Source organism: Hydra vulgaris, chromosome 04 (assembly GCF_038396675.1).
Source record: "Hydra vulgaris chromosome 04, alternate assembly HydraT2T_AEP".
NCBI lineage: Eukaryota > Metazoa > Cnidaria > Hydrozoa > Anthoathecata > Hydridae > Hydra > Hydra vulgaris.
Window position 1 is genome coordinate 26,967,661 of NC_088923.1, and position 25,284 is coordinate 26,992,944.

The window sequence follows — 25,284 nt, forward strand, 5'->3', positions numbered from 1 at the left end:
ACAAAGCTGAAAAATATGTGGAGTTGGCGCAGACTCTCATAAAGAATTACGCCATAATGGAATGCAGAATGTCAGTGAAAGTCCATATCCTTGATTCGCATCTCAAAAAATTAAAGAAGAAATCCGAGGAGCAAAGCGAGCGCTTTCATCAATATATATTGGACTTTGAACGATGTTATCAAGGGCAGTATAACAAAAACATGACGAGGGACTATATTTGGAGACTACTTCGAGAGAGTACTTCACAGTACAATCGAAAAACTAGAAAATCATTTCTGAACCTTGTTGAGGGGTTTCCGACTGTTTGCCTATTCCTTGTGCAATTTTTGTTTTTACCTGATCTCATAATGACGAAAATGAAAAAATATCGTTTTATTAAAAAAAAAAAACGAGTTTACTTCGTGCTGTTGTCATGTAAGCAAAGTTTGTGCTTAATGAATTCATTTTTTCAGATACTTTAGACATTAGCAATTTAAATATAACACTTAGAAGTCATGAACAAAAATTGCATTACATTGTGTAACTTGCAGTCTTTCAAGTAGTCTGCTAATCTTTATCTTGCATTATAAACCCTATTTTTTTTCTTCCAGTAACATGCTCGCAAAGCCAGTAGTGACAGCGATAACAACTACGAAGATGAAACTTCTGATGAGGACTTAATTTCTATTAACTATTTAGACTTCGTTGAATTGGATAGTGAAATATAGTTGAAATTTAACTTTTTTTTTCTTCTTTCTTTCCATTTTTTGCCGTATCAAAATATAAATACAACCAATATTTCCAATATACAGATGGCCGGGACAAGAAGAAGACACAATTTGTCTTATCGCCAAGCCCCAATTTGTTGAATATCAATTCATCTAATTATATTTCTTTACAATAGATATAAATAAAATATAACTATATATTAAATATATCTATATATATAATGTATATAAATATATTTAATAAACTAATTATATATATATATATATATATATATATATATATATATATATATATATATATATATATTATATATATATACATATAAAATTAGTTTATTAAATATATTTATATACATTATATATATAGATATATTAAATGTATAGTTATATTTTATTTATATCTATTGTAAAGAAATATAATTAGATGAATTGATATTCAACAAATCGGGGCTTGGCGATAAGACAAATTGTGTCTTCTTCTTGCCCCGGCCATCTGTATATTGGAAATATTGGTTGTATTTATATTTTGATACGGCAAAAAATGGAAAGAAAGAAAAAAAAAAAAGTTAAATTTCAACTATATTTCACTATCCAATTCAATGAAGTCTAAATAGTTAATAGAAATTAAGTCCTCATCAGATATATATATATATATATATATATATATATATATATATATATATATATATATATATATATATATATATATATATGTATATATATATATATATATATATATATATATATATATATATATATATATATATATATATATATATACATATATATATATATATATATATATATATATATATATATATATATATATATATATATATATATATATATATATATATATATATATATATATAGTAAGCATATAAAATTTAGCTACACCACATTTATAACATATAACCTATCTTAGGAAATAAAAAACCATTAATTATTTTGTGTTTAAATTGAATTTAATAATTTATGCTATAAAATCGGGTCTCAGAAACCATAGTGCGGTGTCAAATAACCTCACACATTATGTACATATTAAAAAAACAATTTCCCTATTTAATATGTCACTCCTATTTCCTTAATAATAAAACAAAACTTTAGAATATTAAAATAAATGCAATAAAGATAAAATTTATTATTTCAATGTTTAAGTGCCAAAATGCAAAAATCACTTAATATAAATCAAAACTAAATATAAATCACCCAAAGTACTTTCGAATGGAATCCCACAAAACTAATCCTATTACTGTGTGTGGTCCTAGCCTAAAATAATGTGCAAAAGTCCCTTTATAAAATCCTAAAAAACCTTCTTTAGCAAACACTTTAACAAAAACATCAAAAAAATTTGTATATTTAAGTCCAATACCAGAAGAATTAACATTCTGATTATAGAGTCGTGTAGATATAACATCAAAAGGAGTCATAGCTAAAACAACAAAAACACTAGCCGTCATGCTGGCTGAAACGGAAAGCATAAAACCTCCAGGTTCAAATAAATTGTTACGTGAATAAAAATCTTTAGATTTCGAAAAAGCGGACAATTGTGTCGCTGATCCGACCGTTACTCGTACCATAGATGCAGAAGCACCTCGCCATAACCCTCTAACGCCATGTTCGCGGTATATAGAGATAATACCCGAAGATAGATTCGTTATATCGTGTTGAGTGCCAACAGCAATAGCAGAACTTGATTTCGACTGCAGTTGAGTTTTTATCTAAAAAAATTATTACCAAAAAAATAATAATTTGTTAACTATTATTATGAAAAATTATTATTAAATAGCAAATTTTGTTTATATCAAATATCTTATTTTGGTGGCAAAATCTTTAGAGGTTTTTTTAAAAAGATTTAATAAAAAAAAATTGAATGACAAAAATTGAATGAGAAAAAAAAAAAAACAGTTTCAAGAAGAAGAATTTTAAATAACAACAGAAAATAATAATAAAATAAGACCTTTAACCAAGTATATAAAAGGCAACTAGTGATTTTAGTGTTAAGGCTCATTCCATATTCTTAGTTATTAACTATAATACAGCTATTTGTACTATCAGATAACATTACATTTTAGGTAACTTTAAGGCATATTTTAGCAATACCAAAGTTTTTAAAAATATATAATCTATTTAAACAATGTTTATAGTAAATGTTATATAGTTAGACAATGTTATATATATTTATATTTATCTTTAAAAAAATAAAAGATACATCAACAAGTTTTTAATAAAAAAAACTTAACAAATCAATTTATTTAATTGCAATATTAAAGACACATTTAAATAAACTAAACAAATCAATATACTAAATAACTTTGCTGTGTTATTCATCTGATAGTGGTGATATTTTTTTTCATGCTGAAATTTTCATTCTTAACTTTCCAGTAATGGTAAAGTCGTATATCTTCAACCTTTTCTGCTAGTAGTAAAATATCGCTTAGTTGACTACAATGTTGATCAATTTCATCTTCAGTCAAATATATTAAATTTACCGTCGAATCTTTGCATATAGCTTCATAAAACTTCATAAAACTTCATACAACTGCCGTGCATTTTAAATAATAACTTGACTTGCTTTAACCTTTTGTCATTCTACTCTTTTTAAAGTTCCTCTTACTCCATCAATGGCTCCTTTTCTGTGGGCTGTAGCAAAAAAATTCCACTCAAAAGTTGGAATATTAAAAGTCACTTGACAATACTCTAGGAATTTTACCATAAAGCGGTTTTTAAATTGAGAAGATGGACCATCACTCTAAAACTTTACTTTGTGTATTTGCGTAAGCCTTTAAAAAAATTACAACTGTTTTGCATCCCTCAAAGATAAAAATAAAACATATAAAAATTAAACTGTTTAATAAAAATATCTTTAAAGTTAATTAATGGAAAACACTGACGTATGTTTTGCAGTGATCATTTTTATCTGTTAAATAAGCAACCATATTTTTCAAATCTTTACCATAAACAGCAACAGTGAAGATTGTTATTTGAGATTGTCTTTAATTTGAATTTGTTCTTGACAAATACAGTTATAGTTTTGGCTAAAATCAAAATGTATTAATAAATCATTATTAATAATTCATATTAATAATTCCATCCATATTATTATCTATTTGGTTGCGATAAATAGACACTTGGTGACAATTAAATGGTGAATCCGAAATTTGTTTTTGCTCTTTGGATGGTGGTAACATTCGGTTGTTAGTACAGTTAGCACAAAAACTACTAAAACTAGTAAAAGGCAATCTGGAGTGAGAGGTCTGCAAAGGATCCATTTGCTTACCCAGTTTGTGTAATAAGGTTCAAAATTAAGGTTTGAGGATAAAGTGTTGCCTATATTAATAAAATTTTCATGAATTAGAAAACACCAGGTTTCAAGAGGCATCTGTAAATATGTGAGTACTTGAGCTGGATGAAGCGCACAAAATTTATCTTGTTACCAAATTCTTCTGCGTACAGTGCATAACATTCCCTTAACTTAAGTAACAAGTAATGTTTTTGAAATCTTTCACCATCAATTTTTGTAAAGTCTTCATAACTGGAGTCCACCATGGTATTTCTTTGTGGTTGTAAAACTCTAGCACATGATTGAATAAACTAGAAGATAAACAGATGCATTTTTTATCTTTGATATATCTGATAAAGAGATGTTCATTTCTATTGCTAACTGTTTAATGACATAATCTGCTTTTTATGGCGACTTTGGTAAAGCCAATATAACACAGTTCACAGCACGAGCTACTGACAAACGTGAATGATAGATGACTTATTCCATTTAACTAGAAGAAGAACAAGGAATATCAATGATACATTTTTGAAGATCTCTGTGTTAACGCTATCATAATTTAGCAAGCACTTTTTTTTTTCAATTCTTGCTCTTGCATTTATTGTTGTCAACAAATATTACTTTGTTCTTTTTCTATTTTATTCAGTTTTCTTTCTTTCTCTATAATCTTTAAAAACTTGTTTACGCAATTTGCACATTGTTTTAATATTTACATGTTTCCTGTATTTTTATGTAGAATATGTCAAATAAGTTATATTTTAAATTAGTTCATAACCTTTAAATGTCAATTAAATTACTCTTTATAACACATGTTTTAATTAAGGTTTTTTGAACTAAATCTTCTTCATTGGCGCATTTGAACATCTAAACGATGCAATTAAACATCAAAATGACGCATTTAAACATTGAAACAACGCATTTAAACATGGAAACATCCATTACATCGCAGTCATGACAAAAAAGAAAGAGCATTTTACTTACAGACAAGGATTTTATTAATTTTTTTTTCATATATAGAGTAGAACCGGGTCAAATTGCACACCATCTCATTCCATACACTGATCGAATTTATCAAATAAAAACTAAATTGATATGGCTATGAAAAAAATAAAAATAGATTCAAATACAGAACTATCTTCTCTATTCGAATTGATAAAATTATATGCCAACTCAACTCCATTTTTTTCTATTTTTATACAACTTTAACAGGGAGTCAAATATTTTTATATACTTTTTATCGTTGCAAACAAAATAGCACTTGAACCAAAACTGATATGAAAATAACTTTAGCACTATCTTGTTGAAATTTAATTTTAACTCTGATAGTATCATTTTTATGCAGCTAGAACAAAAAGTTGAATAAATAATCAAAAAAGTAAAAAAAAAACTTTTTTTCTGATAAAACCGCACACTTGATAAATTATTTAGTTGAGTTTTTCGCAAGTGACTGAGCGCCTATCTTTATCTTATTAACTTAGTGTTAATTCAGAATTAATTAAAAATGAACTATAATGTTATTTGTTAACATAATCATCTCTTACTCATTAAAAACCAATTATTATATTATTTCTCAATATAATCATTACTCACTCGATTCAATTTAACTCACTCACTTTAACATGCCAACTAAAAAACAAAAGCATACAAGAAAGACGATATACTAGCCACATTAACTGATATGAAAGTAAAACATCACTGAGAAAAGCTGCATTCAAACATGGCGTTCCAGTCTCAACGCTCAAAGATCGCAAAAATAACAACAACAAAAGCTTCCATGGCTCAGGTACAACAACGGTACTCTCAAACAAAACAGAAAGATTTATGGTGCATGCATTCCAATTACTTGGTAACTAGGGTTATGGTTTACCCCAAATGAAATCCTAGAATTTGTAGAATTTGTACCTTAAACACAAAGATCAATTGTACTTATTCAAAAATGGCAAGCCTGGTAAAGTTTTATGCTTTTATGAAGAGATGGTCAAAAGAAATTTCAACAAGAAAAGCGTATAACTTAGCATCTAAAAGAGCCGCTTCTTGTACGCCAGAAATAATTGATCGTTATTTTGAATAAGTCGCCAAGCAATATCAACACCCTGGTACAACTTCTGGGTTGCATATTTGGAACTTTGATAAAACAGGTTTTTTGGGTGATCAAGGCAAAGCAACCATAGCGTGTTGAAAAGTGCATTTAAACTTATTGGCAACAATGAAAAAATTCATTATACTGTAAACAATTGCTGCAACGCTGATGGGCATTTTGCACCACCATTTGTGATACACAAAGGCAAAAGAAGCTTTTGTCCTGACTGGGCGAGAGGTGGTCCAGTTGGCACCAGATATTCAATTTCAAAATCAGGTTGGATGAGGCACAACACGTTTATAGAATGGCAGAAAGAAGTATTCATACCCAAAACTGAGCAAATTGGTGGCATTCATATTTTAGTATGAGATAGGAATACAACTCACATAACTTTGGAAGTGGTATTGCTGTGCAAAAAACACGATATAATCTTGATTTGTCTACCAGAGCATTCTTCACATATTCTACAACCATTGGACAGAGTTGTCTATTGTCATGTCAAACAAGCATGGAAAGAAATTCTTACAAAGTATTACAAAGACTCAAAATGTAAGAATTTAGATAAACAAAATTTTCCACCATTGCTCAAACTGCTGTACGAGAGTGGTAAATGTTTTACGCGCTTGCATGCAATTGCTGGTTTCCAGTACACTAGCTTATTTCCACTTAATAAAAACAATATAAATCATAAGACATTAGCAATCACACAAACATTCAATCCACCTTCATCAATTTTAGCAGCCTCTGCAGCATCTACACCATCTTGCTCAGACACAGCTTTATCATTTTCAACAGCCGCCGTAGCACCTACTCCAACTACACACCGATTACCATCTTTTTTAACTACACCAGTTTCGAGGTTTGATAGGTATCAAGCATATGTTAAGCGTTGCAAAAACAGTATCAAGATAGAGTTGAAGCAGTTTTTTCAAGCCAGAAATCAATTGCATGTTAAGAAATCAAAGCAGTGCAACATGTCAAATTTTGGCGGAAAATGTATTACCGAAGAAAATGTGATAGAGTTCCTCAAACAAAAAGAAGAAAAAGCAACAAAGGAAGCCATGAAAGTTGCTAAACTTAACGCAAAGCATAGACCTTCTATGCCAAGTACTCAAATGCCTGATCATAACAATGCTGAACAATAGGGTGAGTCAATTTTCACCCTTTTTTTGAAATTTGATGATGGCTAGTATTTTTTTTTTGTAAATCAGTATGAAAAACATAAAAATAATTTTTATTTGGAAAAAAAAATCTTTTAAGCTACTTTTTTTCATCTTTAAACTATAATTTTACTGGACTTTTTATTTTTTTATTGGAGTTTTTATTGGAGTTTTTTTATGAAACTGAAGTTTGACGTAATCTCCGAAGAAGATCGCATTTATTTATCAAACCATGAAGCAAACTAAGATTTTTCAAAATTTAATTTAACAAACAACATGCAAACAAAAACTATGTTTTAAATACACACTCTCCTTTTTACAATGTTTATATTATTTTTGGATTACGAACTGTGTGTCTTACATTTTTTTTATAAAGCATTATAAATTGTATATTTTTTGTTTGTTATTAAATTTTAATACCTTTCAAAAACTTGTGTGTGTGTATATATATATATATATATATATATATATATATATATATATATATATATATATATATATATATATATATATATGTAAATTATGTTAGTGTATTTTACAAATAGAGTGCTCAATGTTCTTAAAGAACAGAGCAATAATTAATTAATTAGTAAATATATATATATATATATATATATATATATATATATATATATATATATATAAAATTTTATTTTGAAAAATTGCATATGTATATATTTATTTATATAATAAAAGTTTATATAAAATAAAATTAATTTATTTTACAGAAAGATGACTTAATGTTTTTAAAAAGTATTACTGTATTAGTAAAACGCGTTTGTCTTATTTTTTTATTTGTAGATAAAGTAAAGTATTTTTAGAGCATAAACAATTTTTTGAATCTTTTAAAAAAAAATTATATATAAATGTGCCAAATACCACCAAAACCAAAAGTAAATCAGCTTGTCAACTTAGTAATTTGATTGGAAAGAGTTCAGAGTTTCTTCCATCAGAACTCCCAACTTCCAGAGATACTCTCAAGTATGGCCTATATTTAAGGGAGATTAGTGAAAAAAATTACAGAAACTATACTGTAGATCAGCTTGTAAAAGATATTATTCCAGGAATTTTGTTACAGTAGAAAAAAACTAATTCTCAATTTATAAATCCAGTTATTAATTCTGAAAGAAGAATCAAATGTAAAATAAAAGATTTGTGGTTATTGGCTGTTAAAGTTAGTAATGGCAATGTAGCCTCACCAATTAGAAATTTATGGAAAAACTTGATAAACTTTTTGATTTGTTTACATGCTATTGTAAAATACTTTATTGCTTAGAGAATAATTGTGAAGAAAACTGTGACAGAAAAGCTCACATTGTATGTACTTGTACTTAGAAGAAAAAAATTCCTTTTCTTTAGTTGAACTTATTTAGATATCAAAGAGAAAAAGTTGGAACCAAAGCTATCCTTCAAATAGCTGACATTGATCATATTAAAACTCGAAAACAAAATTAAAAAAAAAAACGATTGTCAATAGTAAGTATCTCAGACAAAGTCTGTGAAGATACAAATGATAAAATAAAAATTAATATTTCAAAATCAAAAAAGTAAAAGAAAAAAGTGTATTATATAACACAATGAATATAAAAAATATAGCATTAGCAAGCTTAAGGCATAATATAGGTTTAAGAGAAACTGCAGAAATAGCAACTGCTGCCCTTATTGATGTTAAAATTATCACTAAAGGAAACACTTGCTTAATTATTGACCACAACAAAGTTAAGCGAGCTCAAGAAAAATTTGGAAAAGAGTTGACTCCAAAATGAACTTAACAATAATGGTTTGAGTTGTATTTTTTTGATGGTAGAAAAGATGACACTAAAATTTTCTTTGATGTTGAAGGCAGAAAATTCCCAAGTTTAATAAAAGAAGAACATTATACTGTGTGCAGTGAACCTGGTGGAAATTATCTATTCCATTTTGTTCCTGAAAAATCAGATTTAAAAAAACCTGCAGAGATAATTCCTGATCATTTAATCGAATGGCTTAAAGGAAGATGTTTACATTTGACATTGGAAGCCATAGGTTGTGATAGTACTAATTTAAATACTGGATGGGCAGGAGGAGTAATACAATGGGTTGAAAAAAAACTTAATAAAAAACTTGTATGGATTGTATGTGATCTGCACACTGGGGAACTAAGGTTAAGAAGTCTTATTAAGTTTCTTGATGGTCCTACTAAAGTCGGCAATCATTGGTCAGGACCGCTGGGTAAGATGTTGAATGATGCTACCAACCTTGAAATAAACCCAGAATTTTTAAAAGTGTGTGAAAACTCTCTACTTATCTACGTTAGTCCTGACATTATCAAAGATCTAAGCACTGATCAGAGCTATGCATACCAAATTGTGACATCTATTAATACTGGAGTTCTGCCTAAGAGACTTGCATTATTAGAAATCGGTCCTGTTTGTCATAGTAGATTGCTAACTACTGCTTTAGGGTTTTGCAGAATTTGGGTATCTAAAAATGGGTTAATAGGAGACCTTTTAAATAAGTTGAAAATGATTGTTGAGTACATAGTAGGTGTCTATATTCCTAACTGGTTTAGCATTAAAGCAAATTCGTGCTGGGTGGAAGGACCAATAAACTTACTTAAACATATGCAATTACTAAAAAATCAAACTCAGGAGATAATTGACATTGTTTTACCCATTTTCAAACGATCAGCATGGTATGCTCACCCTGAATCAGTTTTGCAAAGTATGCTCTGTAGTCAAATTGAAGATGAGCGAAAAGAAGCAGTTGATAAAATAGTTGAAATAAGAGGAGCAGGGAATGAGGCACTTCAATTTGGAGATCTTTTAGGATTCGAAAGACTCCTGCCATCATTATGGAAGCAACCTGTTTGTCTGAACTTATAGACTGGAGTGATATTACTGAACCACCTCTAACATGTCATTTATCAATTGAAGCAGTTAAAGAATTTGTTAACACTCCAATGAAAGTAACAATGTGGCCTTCTTATACACAATCTGTTGAAAGATGTGTAAAAATGATATCTGAAAGTGCTTGCCATGTCTTTGGTCAGGCCAGAAGAAATACTTACATTCAAGGTGAAATTGTCAGCAGAGAATTAATGTCTAATAATTCTAGTAAGAAAGACATGGTAAACCTCATTAAAAAAATTAGTTGCAAACTATTAATTAATTATCTTTTGTTAGATAACTATTTTTTGGATTTGTTTTTTTATGAAGTAAATATAAACATATGAGTGTATAAAAAACTTGATGTTCTACTTTTTACTTTAAAATCTAAACTTTTTCTAATTAAAATAATGAGCTGATATATATTTAGTTTTTGGTATTACAAATGTGCATAATATATATATATATATATATATATATATATATATATATATATATATATATGCATATATATATATATATGCATATATATATATATATATATATATATATATATATATATATATATATATATATATATATATATATATATATATACAAACACACACACACACATATATATATATATATTTATATATATATATATAAATATATATATATATATATGTATATTTATATATATATATATATATATATATATATATAGTGCCGGCTGGTGGCATGTGCGAAGTGTGCAAAGCACACAGGCTGCAAATTTTAAGATCAACAGTAAATGAAAAATTGCCAAAAAATTACATTGTTCTGATAAAATTTGATCATTATTAAGGGCAGGAAGATTTTTTTTTGCACACACTAAGAAATGCTCAAGAGCCGGCTCTGTATATATATATATATATATATATATATATATATATATATATATATATATATATATATAACTCTAAACTCTTTTTAATTAAAATAATGAACTGATATACACTTTGTTTTTGGTATTACAAATGTGAGTAAATGCACACACACACACACACACACACACACACACACACATACACACACACACACACACACACATATATATATATATATATATATATATATATATATATATATATATATATATATATATATATATATATATATATATATATATATATATTTCAAAGAGTATTAAAATTTAATACCAAAGCATTATAAATTGTAGTTTTTTTAACTTGTAAAACACACAGTTAAAATAAACAACTTTAAATCATCATTCCTATATAATCCAAAAAATATAAACATTGCGAAAAGGAGAGTGTATACTTAAAATATATTTATTATTCACACCTTGTTTAATAAACTAAATTTTGAAATGCCAAATTTTGTGCACTAAGTTAAATTTTAGTTTACTACATGGTTTGGTAAATAAATGCAATCTTCTTCGGAGATTACGACAAACTTCAGTTTTAAAAATAAAAATCAAGTCCAAAAAAATAATAGTTTAAGGGTGAAAAAAAGTAGCTTAAAAGATTTTTTTTCCAAAAAAAAAATTATTTTCATGTTTAGCATACTGATTTACAAAAAATAAATACTAGCCATCATCAAATTTCAAAAAAAAGTGAAAATCGACACACCCTACTGAACAATCTCAGCAAAACAATAATGAAGAACAAGTGCGAGTAGCCAAACAATTAAAAGTAGCAAAACGTTCAAAGTGTAAAGTACAGTTACACACGGAAATGTTGCAAAGAAACATGTTTACCAAAGAAATATGTAGATGGAACTAAATTTTTGTGTTTCTTAAATATAAGTTAATAATAAAAAAAGTTAAAATTTAAAAAATTCAATGTTTTCTCAAGTGTGCGATTTTATCAGGATGTCGCCTAAAACCGATTTTTTTTCTTTACATTTAATATTTTCAATAACTTTATTATTATTTTTTAACATATATTTATATTATCTTATGTAGTTTTTTATTACCTATGTAATAAAAAAAAAATGAAAAAATAAAATGAAAAATAAAAAAGTTATTTAATTTTATTGCTAAGTGCTATTTTTAAGTAATATGCTTTTGCTAAATAATTTTTAATTAAAAAAAATTAAATTTAGGCTGTATAAAAAAACTAAATTTGTTATTATAGTCGTGACAATGAAAAACGCCTTTTTTCTTTTTAGTAACATACCAACAAAAAATTGAGATAATAATAATATCACTTATTAACAAACTCATTTAATCACTAATGTTTAATCTGAATATTAAAAAAAAAAAAAAAAAAAAAACGTTTAACACAACTCCATGTTAAGAAATAATAACTCCATGTTTTTTATAACACAAAATATTAAAAATGGCTACCAAATTTTAAACATCTTCTATACATGCATAAAAATAAATGACTAAGTGAAGATATTTTTTTCAGATGCACTAATGTGTCTGTAAAATTAATTTAAAAAAAATCTATTTTTAATATTCAGTTTAAATATTTTCAAAATATGACAATCCTATATGAAATGACCCTTAAGCAAAACAAAAGTATAAAAAATGAAGATATAGCTCACGCCATAAGTATCAACAAAATGAATTAAAGGCATGTCGCATTGTTCGATTTACAAAAACTTAAACATCAAAAACAATTAAAATACTTTAGGACGTTTTTTCAAAATTTTTCAATCTAAATATTTTAGATTTTATGAATTTTAGTAATTTTAAAACACACTGAAATTGCAAAAACTTATTTTTTAAAATGCAATGTAGTTGTTAGTAAAAACTTATTTTTTATGACTCAGATTTCTTTAACCGGTCAACTTTGACTGGCAAAAATAATTTTTGGAAGATCAAAACATCATTTTTTATCATTTCATGCAGTTGTTGACCGCCTATATTTTGTGCGCTGATATATATATATATATATATATATATATATATATATATATATATATATATATATATATATATATATATATATATATATATATATAGACACACACACACACACACATATATATTTAAATATATATTTAATTACTCTAATGTATTTAAGAAGATGGTTTTAAAAAAAGCGGATTTCAAAATTTTGAACCAGAATTTGACAAAAAAACATAACAGTAATACAAAATAGCAAAACACAACCAGAAATATAATTTGCTTTAACCCTCCAAATAGCAAAAATGTAAAAAATGCAAAAATGTTTTCAAAATTGTTTGATAAACGATTCCCACCTAATCTAAAATCAAATAACTAAAATAAAATTTTAAATCAAGCAGTTGCAGAAAAGACAAGAAAAGAGAGAGAATCAAATTTAGTAACTGTGGGACTTCAAGAGTCAACAACAAAGAAGGACAAGGAGCTAGTCAAAGAGATTTTCAAAACCATTGATGTTAACCAAATAATATTGTACATGTACGTTGATATCGAAAGAAAGATAACCAAATAATAAAAATGAACTTATCAAACAAAAATCAATAGCAGTAATTCAGGTAGTTCTTAATTCAGTTGATGCTCAACGAAATGCAATAATAATAGGAAACCTTAGCAGATGCTAATTTTGCAACTGATTTGATATATGGTTTCCAAGAAAGATTGGAAGTAAGAGTTAATCCTAGAAGATGAAGAGTAGATGACTCATCGAGTACATCACCGTTCATAAATATAGGAAGATCTAAATTATTGCGATAACGATTGGCTGAAAAAAATTGAGTTTTATCTGTATTGAAGTTCACCAGCCACTGTGAGTCCCATGCTGTAGCAGAAGTGAGATCCTTTTCAAGCTCAAACGCCCCCTCCAAGCAATCAGAGAGTGTTGGTTTCTTATCACGACAAGAATAAATGGTAGTATCATCAGCAAACAATGCCACCTTAGATGTGAGAAAATCTGGAAGATTTATCACAGATACAAACAAACAAATGCTGGAATTCAAAAATCGAATGGAAATCAAATGCGAAATGAATGAATCATCAATAAAACAAAGCTCAAAACCTGGTCGAATCAAAATCTAAAGGTTACAACGGAGTGCACCCCTGGGTGTTAAAAAACTGTTCATCTGCTTTTGGTGTGCCACTCACACTGATATTCGAAAAGTCTTTTGATGAAATTAATTAGTTGTAATACTTGTGCCGCTAATTTATTAGAAACAAGAGACATATTAACAAACGCAATTTCCCTAGGATATGCCAAAGACATCATCTATACTGATTTTGCAAAGGCGTTTGACATAGTATCCCACAAATGGCTCCTACATAAGCTTAAGGCATTTGGCATATGTAGAACTCTACTCATATGGATAGCTAACTGGCTGGCAAACCGACAAAGAGGGTAACAATTGGTAATCATAAATTGGATTGGAGGAAAGCCACAAGTGGTATTCCACAAGGTTTAGTGCTTGGACCGATCTACTGGACAATATAGCACATCAAACTAAGATATTTGCTGACCATAGCAAGATTTTAGGAGTAATAAAAAACCGGGTAGACGCTGTAACATTACAAAATGACATAGACGAAGTAGTACATTGGTCTAAAAACTGGCTTATGGAGTTGAATGTAGAAAAATGCAAAGCAATGCATATTAGAAAATTAATTAACAAATCCACTCAAAGCTACACAATGCTTGATCAATTAGGAAAAAGAAAAACACTCGAATGCACCCAAAATGAAAGCGATTGGAGAAGATTTGTCTCTCATGATTTGAAAGTAAAATATCTAGTAGAAGCGACAGCAGCAAGAGCCAATAGCATGTTAGGCTCACTCAAAAAAGCTTACAGAAGAAGAGGCCTTTTCTTGTGAAAAATCTTGTACACCATATGTCAGACCACATCTTTGTTTGCAATTCAAGCCTGGTCTCCATATCAACAACAAGATATGTAGGCTAGAGTGTGTTTATGAAATAAGTTTGGAGTCTACCAAATAACTATGCTTGATAACAGGATCTACTCATTGAAAAAGATAAAAATTAATTTCTTAGTATGTGAACAATATGTTGACAAGTACAAGCAAGTGATTAACTTTTTAAAAAGCCTAATTAAATTAAACATGGGGAAAAATAAAACCTAGCTGCTACTCTAGAGCACTGTGGGTTTGTAAAAAAAGAGAAAATATTGCAGTCATAGATGTGTTACTTGATGATGTTAGGTAAAAGATGAGGCTCTGCATTTTTTTATTTAAACATTACTTTGGATGCTGACGACCCTTTTAAAAAATCTCAGAAAAAGATACAAGGTCTCAACATGCGTTATTAACAGTATCAAGACCAAGAAGAACCATTTAAGAACTTTTTTTGTACTTAAAATTTTGTTCAAACCTTTACTTTGCTTCAATCGTTAATTTGAAAAACATTTTAATAAATCTTGACAAGCTTTTATAAAAACTTAAAATGTTTAATTAAAATTTTAATAAAAACTTACAATGTTTAATTAAAATTTTTATATACATTTTAAATATAGTCTTAAAAAATAAAAATGAAAATAAAATTTCATATTAAAAATTTCTGCTTTATAGGGAAAAGTAAAAAGTAAAAAAGAATAAAAAATTCAAGTAAAAAAGAATAAAATTACTATATTTATATTACCATAAAAATTGGACTGCAGACAGCAGCACCAGTGCACCCTGATAATGCACCAGCTGCCATACACCTCAAATAACTTATTTTTCCTTCTCTATCTTCAGTAAGTTTTGCGTTTACCATTATCTGATATGATCCTAGAAAAAATAATGAAAGATATTATAAATGATAAAATAATACAAAGATAATATATAATTAAAACATTAAATGATTTTATGTTTTTATATTAAAAATACTATTTATATATATGATTTTTATATATATATATATGATTTTATATATATATGATTTTATATATATATGATTTTATATATATATGATATATATATATATATATATATATATATATATATATATATATATATATATATATATATATATATATATATATATATATATATATATATATATATATATATATATATATATATATATATGATATTTATAGATATATGATTTCCGACTTAAAACACTCCCTGCCTTGGGGCTCTTGGTTAAGAAAAGGCTAGAGATGGTGTCTCGATAAAAATACTCATCTTGGGCAGATGTTAAATGCATCTGGCTACTGTCTTGTAGAAGGCCTCCTAGGCAAAGACTTAAGGGGTAAACAGATTCTATCTGTTGACCAGCTTCACACCCCTTCTTCATCTATTAGGCTGACGCAGATGTATTTTTAATACATTGCTCCCAGTTTAGGATGTTGAATGCTGGATCTTCTTGACTCAATGCATGGGTTTTGCTTGTGTCTCTGTTTTTATGACTAGGCAACTCATTCTATAATCTCTTAATGAGGTTACAGCTCTAAAACTCAGTTTTATGGTTCTGAGGCCGGCTGGTAGTCAGGTTTCCTGAACTCTGTGGTAGCTCTCAGAGAGGCTGATTCCATCAACAGCTGAAAAATATCAAAGTATTAACAGTGCGATGTTGTGCATGGATGGTGTCCCTGTTTGTACTTTTGGTGTGCATTGCGGAGGCCACATTTGGAGCCCTTTATTACGACTTAGAGTTTATTAGTAGTAATGAGGCAATTGCTTGGTCTATTAAACAGTACTCTAAGTACTACCAATACTTTGAGTCAAGTTCTTCAATCTAATTTTAAAATGAATAAAGTACCAAAAACTATAAAACACAAAAAACCATCATCATCACCAAGTTCCCTAAACCTATCATTCACTAATATTCGTAGTCTTCGAAGTAACTTTTTTTCTGTTGAGTCATATCTCTTGCAAAGTTCACCAGAAACCTACTTGGTCTTTGTGAGACTAATTTGAGTTCAGCTGTCTCATCTTGCAATCTTAGTGTTGATGGTTATCTTCCTTTAATTCGTAAAGACTCCAATAGTCACATGCTTGGCCTAGGCATTTACATTCATAAGAATTCATCCATTTGTTGTGAAACTAGGTTTGAATCCACAGACTATTCTTTCATGTGCTTTCATTTAGCACCACTTCACTCTATTGCCTTTCTATTTGTTCTATATCGCTCTCCTTCATCTCAAGACTGCACTCTTGTTGATGTTATTTCTGATCATATTGACCAAGCCTCTTTATCCATCAGCTAATATAGTTGTTGTCGGTGACTTTAATGCTCACCACTCTAAATGGCTTGGCTCTAGTGTCAGTGACTCTGCAGGCATTAAAGCCCACAACTTTGGCCTTTCACAATCCTTAACTCAAATAGTTAACTTTCCAACTCGCTTTCCTGACAACCTGAATCATTTACTTTCTCTACTTGACTTATGTCTTGTTTCCGATCCTAATCTGTGCTCAGTTTCTCCACATTCACCCTTAGGTGCTTCTGATCACAGTTTGATCTCTCTAAAACTAATATCTCATTCTTCTTCATCACCTGAATCCCCCTGTTATCGTACCTCTTACAACTACAGTAAAGCTGACTGGGATTCTTTCAGGTCAAGCCTCACTCTCCTCCATGGTTTTCCTCACATTGTGCTGCTGCGATTGCCAATCAAAACCGTTACTTCCATATTTATCAGCAAAAAAATTCTCCAGAAAACAGACATCTGTTTATTACTGCTAGAAACCATAGTAAAAAGGTTTTTTCTAACGCCAAAGCCTACTAACGGGTGATGCGGAAGTTATCGGACAAATCCTAATTTCATTATTAGAGCATAATAATTAGTTTTTGTGGTTTTATGCGTAGGCATAAACATTCTATAAAATACAAACTTTATTATTTGAAACACAATTATTTAAAATGAGGTTAAATGCAGCTGAACAAGAATCTTTTCGAAAGCGACTAAAAATGTTTTTTGTAAATAAACCTAATATAAAAAATAAATAAATCGTAAATCATTTTGAAAAGGAAGGATTTGCTCGAAGTACAATATATGATAACCTAAAAAGACTTGAAACTGTTCAATTGTTTTCTGATAGAAAGCACCCTGGTCGTCCGACATTCTGGACTAGAGAAAAGAAAGTCGAATTAACAAGACTTGTCAACAATCGAAAAGGGGTCAGTCAGGGAAAAATAGGTATTTAATTCGGTGTAAATCAATCGACAATTGGTCGTCAGTTAAAAAAAAAGAATATTAAATATAGAAAACGTAAAAAGACTCCAAAATACACTATAGAACAACAAATAAAGGCAAAGAAAAGAAGCAGGAAACTAGTTAACCAACTCTATAACACAAAATCGCTTCTAGTCATCGATGACGAAAAATACTTTTGTTTCGCAGGGGACAACATGCCTGGAAATTCTGGATACTACACAAACAACAAAAAGACATGCCCAGAAAGTGTTTGTTTTATAGGAAAAGAGGAAATTTAAAAAAAAATTATTAATGTGGATAGCCATATCTGACGTGGTATGTCTGAGCCATTGTTTCGCACTTCCAAGGCTGTAGCGATCAATTCATCAATCTATATCAAGTTCTCATTATTCTAAAGATTCTCTAAATTGGATGGACCAATAAGTCTATTACGTTGATAAAGAATCCAATCCCCCAAATGTGCCTCAAGCACGACCAATTGAAAATTTTTGGGGACATTTGGCACAGAAGGTTTACGAGGGAGATTGACAAGCTTCAACAAAGCAAGTTTTGATTGATCGCATTAAACTAAAACTACAAAAAATTGATTTAAACTTTTTACAGTCGCATATGAAAGGCGTCAGAGCAAAATTGAGATCAATTGCAGATGGTGGTGTTTTTTCATACAAAAAATAATATTTTTATTAAAAGATAAATGCTTTATTCAAAAAAAATATAATAGTAGTTTGTTATTTTATTTATAAATAAGTTATTGAAGTTTTTATTTTGTCCGATAACTTCCGCATCACCTGTTATTCTCAGGTCATGAAATCTCGTATCTCATCTCGAAAATCAGGCTCTCGTGACGTCTGGAGAATCTTTAATAGTATCAATAATAAGGGCAAATCTTTAATTCCACCTCTCTTGTATGGTTCAGACTTTGTCACCTCACCTAAAGACAAAGCTGAATTGTTTGCTAAAAACTTTTCATCAATATCATCTCTTGATTCCACTAGTTGCGTTCTACCTGATATTGCCAACAAACAGGTTGATCCATTGCTTGACATTCGTATCACTTCAGCTTCTGTATCTAAAGTGATTTCCTGCCTAGACTCTTCTACAGCTTGTGGCCCGGATAAAATACCTGTTATTGTCTTGCAGAAGTGTTCTCCGGAGCTGTTGTCTATACTCTCAAAACTATTTAACAAGTGCTTATCAGAGTCTTATTTTCCAGCCTGCTGGAAAGCGGCATCTGTCATCCCTATTTTCAAAAATTCTGGAGAGCGATCTGATTTGTCTAACTACTGTCCCATAAGTCTTCTTCCTATCATAAGCAAGGTTTTTGAATCTTTAATTAACAAACACTTAATTTCTCATCTTGAATCTAATAACTTACTTTCTGACCATCAATATGGATTTCGATCTTCTCGTTCTACAGCTGATTTGCTAACAGTAATAACTGATAAGTTTTATTGTGCATTAGATAAAGGTGGAGAGGTTAAGGCCATCACTCTTGACATTTCAAAAGCTTTTGATAAAGTTTGGCATGTTGGTTTTCTCCATAAGCTTTCTTCTTATGGTGTATCTGGCAACATCTTTAAGATTATTGAATCCTTTCTTTCCAATTGTAGCATAAAAGTTGTCCTTGATAGACAGCACTCTTCTTCTTATTCTGTAACTTTAGGGGTTTCTCAAGGTTCTATCCTTGGCCCTATTTTTTTTTAATTTACATCAACGATCTTCCAGATATTCTGACATCTAAGGTGGCATTGTTTGCTGATGATACTACCATTTATTCTTGTCGTGATAAGAAACCAACACCCTCTGATTGCTTGGAGGGGGCATTTGAGCTTGAAAAGGATCTCACTTCTGCTACAGCATGGGGCTCACAGTGGCTGGTGAACTTTAATTCAGATAAAACTCAATTTTTTCAGCCAATCGTTATCGCAATAATTTAGATCTTCCTATATTTATGAACGGTGATGTACTCAATGAGTCACCTACTCTTCATCTTCTAGGATTAACTCTTACTTCCAATCTTTCTTGGAAACCATATATCAAATCGGTTGCAAAATTAGCATCTGCTAAGGTTGCATCTCTTTATCGAGCTCGTAACTTTCTTACTTCGGATTCTATTCTCTATCTCTATAAATCTCAAATCCGGCCTTGTATGGAATACTGTTCCCATATCTGGGGCGGATCTTCTAATGATGCCCTTTCTCTTTAGACAAGGTGCAAAAACACATTGTAAACATAGTTGAACCTGCTCTTGCAGCCAACCTCCAACCATTATCACATCGTCATAATGTTGCTTCTCTTTCTCTTTTCTACAAATACTATAATGGGCACTGCTCTAAAGAGCTAGCGCCTCTTGTGCCATCTACTAAAATTCATTCTCGTGTTACTCGTCATTCAATTAAGTGTCATCCTTTTTCTGTGACTGTTCCTAAGTGCTCCAAAAACGCTTATTTGTCTAGTTTTTTTCCTCAAACATCAGCTCTTTGGAATTCGCTTCCTTCATCTTATTTTTCTGATTCATATAATTCGCAATCCTTTAAGTCGCCCATCAATCGTTATCTTGCTCTACAATCTTCATCTTTTCTCTTTCAGTAACTTCCAACTTTAATTGGTGGCTGCTTGCAGCCTTGTTGGAAGCGAAGATGTTTTAAAAAAAAAAATAAAATTTATATTAAGCATTAAATGATTTTATATATACATTAAAACATTAATGATTTTAGTTATTATAATAACAAACAATATTACTTATTAGAAGGCTAATTGCATCAATATATATAAAATTGTGAATTTTCAGGTTCAAGTGAATACTGTGAATTCCTTTTTACTTAATAAAGTCGAAGTTTAATAAGTTGAAAAACAGATTGAAGAGTTATTTAAATAAAGTCCTTGACATTGAACAAGATTTTGAGACCTGAAACCTTAGAAACTGTACCACCTTGGCATTGCTATCTTTCCATGTGTTTTATGGTAATTACACATAAACATTTTGGTAAAGTTTTAAAATTAGATGAACACCTATTGTTCATCATGAATTTAATGAATCCAATTCATCTGAACTAATGATTAGATTTTCATCTAATACTTAACCTTAAAAATTTTTAGTCACAAACTATAATTAATATCAATAAACTTGGTTTTTAAATTGTAAAATTGTTAAACATGGACCTTACAACTACGAACTTTACAATCATGGACTTTACAACCCTTTGACACTAAAATAAAACACAGAAGAGTTCCATAGCTTTACAATGATGCAAAATATTGTACATCTTGAAAAATATTGTACAGCTTAAAAATATTGTACACCTTTCTTACCTTATATAATAAAGGTATGCAATTTGAAATGTGAAACAAATTTCATAAAAAAAATAATAAATATTTTTGTTTGAAAATGATATTTACCTAGCCTGATTCCATTCATCACAAACTGATAACAAAGTGCTGGGACTAAACCACTCTGTAAAGCAAGTATACCATCAACTTTTGCAATAGTATAAAATGCGTGAAAAACATTTTTGTAGTAAATTTTATACGTTCCACGTGACTAAACTTAGTAAAAGAATGCTATTAACAATTATCTAATATAAATCATTAAATAGTTATAAAACTAAATTTCTGTCTTGTGGTCTTGGCATGATTTTGTTTTTTATTCTTGTGACTTGGTCATTTCTTCATAAAAACCCCGTGGTCTCGTCATAGTATTGTTAAAAGTCTTGTTGTATTCTAGATCTTGAATTATATGTCTTGACTGAATCACTATTCTTAAATTGCATTGTCTTATAAAAATTTAATGTAATACAATAATAAAGCAATACAAAAATATAATAATAATATTTTTTATAAATACTTTTAAATTTTTGATAGAAAATTAAGGCATTATAAAGACCTGTTCTATTTGCCAAGCTTGAGCCACTCTATCACTGTCATAAGGTTGCATCTATCACTGTCATAAGGTTGCATCATTTTCATTTTTCTACAAATACTATTATGGTTGCTGCTCATACCAGCTATCATCTTTAGTTCGATCAACCAAAACTCGTTCTCACTATGTTTACCATTCAGCATAGCCGCATCCTTTTACTGTATCTGAGCCTTAAATTTTATTCCCCTAGTTGTTTTCCTCCAACATCAACAAAACCCATCTTCATGTTTTCCTTACTCATACAACCTATAACTTTTCAAGTATTAAGTTAATTGTCTTTTACCTATCTTTTGTTTTCTAGTAACTCATAAGTTAATAGTGGTTGCTTGCAACCTAATGCCAGTCTTTAATAAATAGTAAATGTATGCATAAACTTATAATATACAAAGTATTATAAACTTTTCCTGGCCTCTGCTATCAACCCCTGCTAAATCTTATAATTTTGCTTAGGCCAGGTTTGTAAAAAGTCCAACATTTACTTACCTACCACTTTCCAGAAAGGGGTCTAAATAAGTGGTTTTACTGTGTGCGTACTTATGCTCTCTAAGCTGAAGAGGTAAGAGTTTTTGTTTATTGCAAGCATTTTTCTTTTAGAGCTCTTATCTATTGTCACTTAAAACATCATCAACTTTGTATAGTTGGCCTTTATGACTCACACTTGTAAAGCCACCTGCTTCATGGCGAAGAGAACTTCTTCATGGTGAGGAGGAGCTGACATTTAAAAATGAGATCAATCACCTAATTCAAACAAGCTGTATCCTATATAATGGCTAATCTATTGATATTATTCATTTAATTGAAATTACTATGATTGATGATAAGACCCATACTGCAGATATTGTCAGATGTAACCAAATTATCACCCACCCACCCACCCACCCACCCACACACACACACACACACACACACACACACACACACACACACACACACACACACACACACACACACACACATATATAGCAATGATATCCATAGCAACCAAATAAAAAACATAAAAAAAAATACCTTGAAAAGCGCTAAATTTAATGTATACAGCACACACAAAAAATCTGCAACTAACAAAATTAGGTTGCCGCTAAGCAAAGTTAGGAATCCATAGCAACCCAAAAACAGTAACACCTTTATAAGTAGCGCAAATTTCATATTGGTACTCATGCCAAATTTAATAAGTATAGCACTAATACTAAATTAGTAAATAACTTTTTCTTAATATTGGCTATTCTGGCCCACTATGCAGTGGGGGTAATTCCACGTCAGAAATGCAGAAAAAATAAAAAATGCTGTCTCGGATATCTCTTTTTTTATACAATTGAGAAAACTTAACAAAATGTAAATTTCATGAAAATTTCAGCCTCAAGGCAGTTTCTAAAATATAAATACTTGACATTTAGCTGATATCTGCAAGCCCAAGGTTTCCAGTCAAATAAGTTAGAAAATTCTTATTTTTTTAAAAATTTGATAGAGAAAAAGATTACCGTACAACGCCATCTAACAATGATAAAAAAGAGGCTCAAGCTAGACAACTCACGACTGTTTCACTCAATGTAAAAGCGAGCACGATACCACGAGTTTATCACACACAAAAAGTATTTTTGCAAAAAAGTATAAAAATTCACTTTTTTTTTTTTCATTATTTTTTAATTCACATTTATAAACAGTTGTGAGCTAGAGCAAAATTTACAAACATTTTTTTTTTTCAGTTACAAAAAAACACTTGGTTGGTTTTGAACATAAAAAAGCTGTAGTTTATTGTGAAATAACATTAATTAATAATATATCAATAAGAATACAATATCATCTATTGTTATTGTCTTGTATACTATTTATTGCTAAAATTTTTAATAAACAAAGAATATAGAATGCAAAGTTTAACAAGTGACAAGGTTACTTAGACACATTGACATTTTTAGGTGATGAAAAACATGAGTTGTTACAGAGTAGTTTAATTGATCTTGGAAAATTATTTAAATTGTTTGCTATTACCCTACAAAATACTTTGAAATTTGAATAGGAAATCAAGAAAGACGATAATGAATATAAAAAACATAAGTTTTTGTGATAGCAAACTTATACTTTTTTTAATGTTTCACGCAAAAATACATATTTTCTTAATAGCTTTTCTAACCTCTCAAATATGCTAAATAAAAAAAGATTCTGCACCCTTACCCTGATCCTGGAGCATATGTTATTAACATAAAACCTGTTAAAACCTGTACTTTGTTGAGTACAGATTTTAACATATTAAATCTATTCAGAAGTGTGTATAGATAGTAAATCTTTAGTTATTTAAAGGAGTTAGTGGTGCACAAGACTCTTAATGCAATCATATGATAATATCATTTTTCTTTTAACTAAACATGAGTTCTTAACACATGAGTTTCTTTTAATATTACAAAGATTACCTGAAGTTCTCCCTGAAGTTGCATTCTTGTCTTTATAGTTTCTAATGGGTTCGTAAATAAGCAAGCAGCACATGTTGCTAGAGAGCCAGCTAAACACTCTGCAGCTGGATGCATTGCTGTCTTTTAGGCACAATTTTAGAACTATAACCACAGAAAAGTAACTACATATACAACAAAAACAAAATACTTAATTTTTAAATTTTTTTTATCAAGAAACATTTTTTTTTTAACATTCTAAAAATGTAGATACTACTTTTTTGAATCTTTGTTTAACAAGGTTCGTGTTTCAGAGTTTAGAGAGTTACAAAGTTTTGTCCTTAATTTGTAAAAAAAAAAAAAAAAAAAAAAAAGTCTTTAATTTTGCAAATGGGCCCCTAACCCTTACCAAAGCCATGTTCATTTAATTACGCCAATCCTTATTTGTCAGTCGATGTATGAACATTTAATTGCGCCAATCCCTATTTGTCAGTCGGTGTGTGTACATTTATTTGCACCCATCTCTATTTGTCAGTCGATGTACACTTAATTACGCCTATCCCTACTCAACGGCGTTAACGCAAGTTCTCTTTCTAGTGTTGTTTGTTCTCGGTGATAACAAACATTTTTTTTTCCGGTCTGCAACATTTGTTTAGATGTTTAAAACTTAACATTCTTTTACGATGGAGTAACAAATATGTAGTTAAAGAAACACAATATTTTGTTGAATATATATTATTTTTGTTAATCTTTACTTAATAATTAGAAGTAATATATTTTTTTTATACAGTCGTCCCCCGGTTAACGAACTTAATTCGGAGTTCGAACTAGTTCGTTATCCGAA

The 25,284-nt window shown here is 29.3% G+C and overlaps 1 protein-coding gene across 2 annotated transcripts; it reads right to left on the minus strand.

Annotated features, from left to right (window-relative positions):
* Positions 1-1,816: 1,816 nt before the first annotated feature.
* Positions 1,817-25,034, minus strand: LOC100214783 (solute carrier family 25 member 35). 2 transcript variants are annotated; one of them, XM_065795928.1, is made up of 5 exons: positions 24,850-25,034; positions 24,465-24,605; positions 21,540-21,594; positions 15,638-15,768; positions 1,817-2,428 (listed from the first exon to the last, which is right to left on the minus strand). In XM_065795928.1, the coding sequence occupies exons 2-5, from the start codon at positions 24,576-24,578 to the stop codon at positions 1,913-1,915; spliced, it is 816 nt and encodes a 271-aa protein (XP_065652000.1). In that variant the 5' UTR covers positions 24,579-24,605; positions 24,850-25,034; the 3' UTR covers positions 1,817-1,912. The 2 variants fall into 2 exon arrangements, with proteins under 2 accessions (XP_065652000.1, XP_065651999.1); XM_065795927.1 differs by having other exon boundaries at positions 21,540-21,681; positions 24,850-25,033.
* Between the last annotated feature and the right edge of the window lie 250 nt (positions 25,035-25,284).

Excerpts from the sequence above, each read along its gene's own strand:
- LOC100214783 (XM_065795927.1), bottom strand. The coding sequence starts at position 24,578 with ATGCATCCAGCTGCAGAGTGTTTAGCTGGCTCTCTAGCAACATGTGCT. Across the intron at positions 15,769-21,539 it reads GATGAATGGAATCAGGCTAG|GATCATATCAGATAATGGTA; the intron begins GTAAATATCATT and ends TATTTTTTCTAG. Across the intron at positions 2,429-15,637 it reads TCTGCAGTCCAATTTTTATG|ATAAAAACTCAACTGCAGTC; the intron begins GTAATATAAATA and ends TAATTTTTTTAG.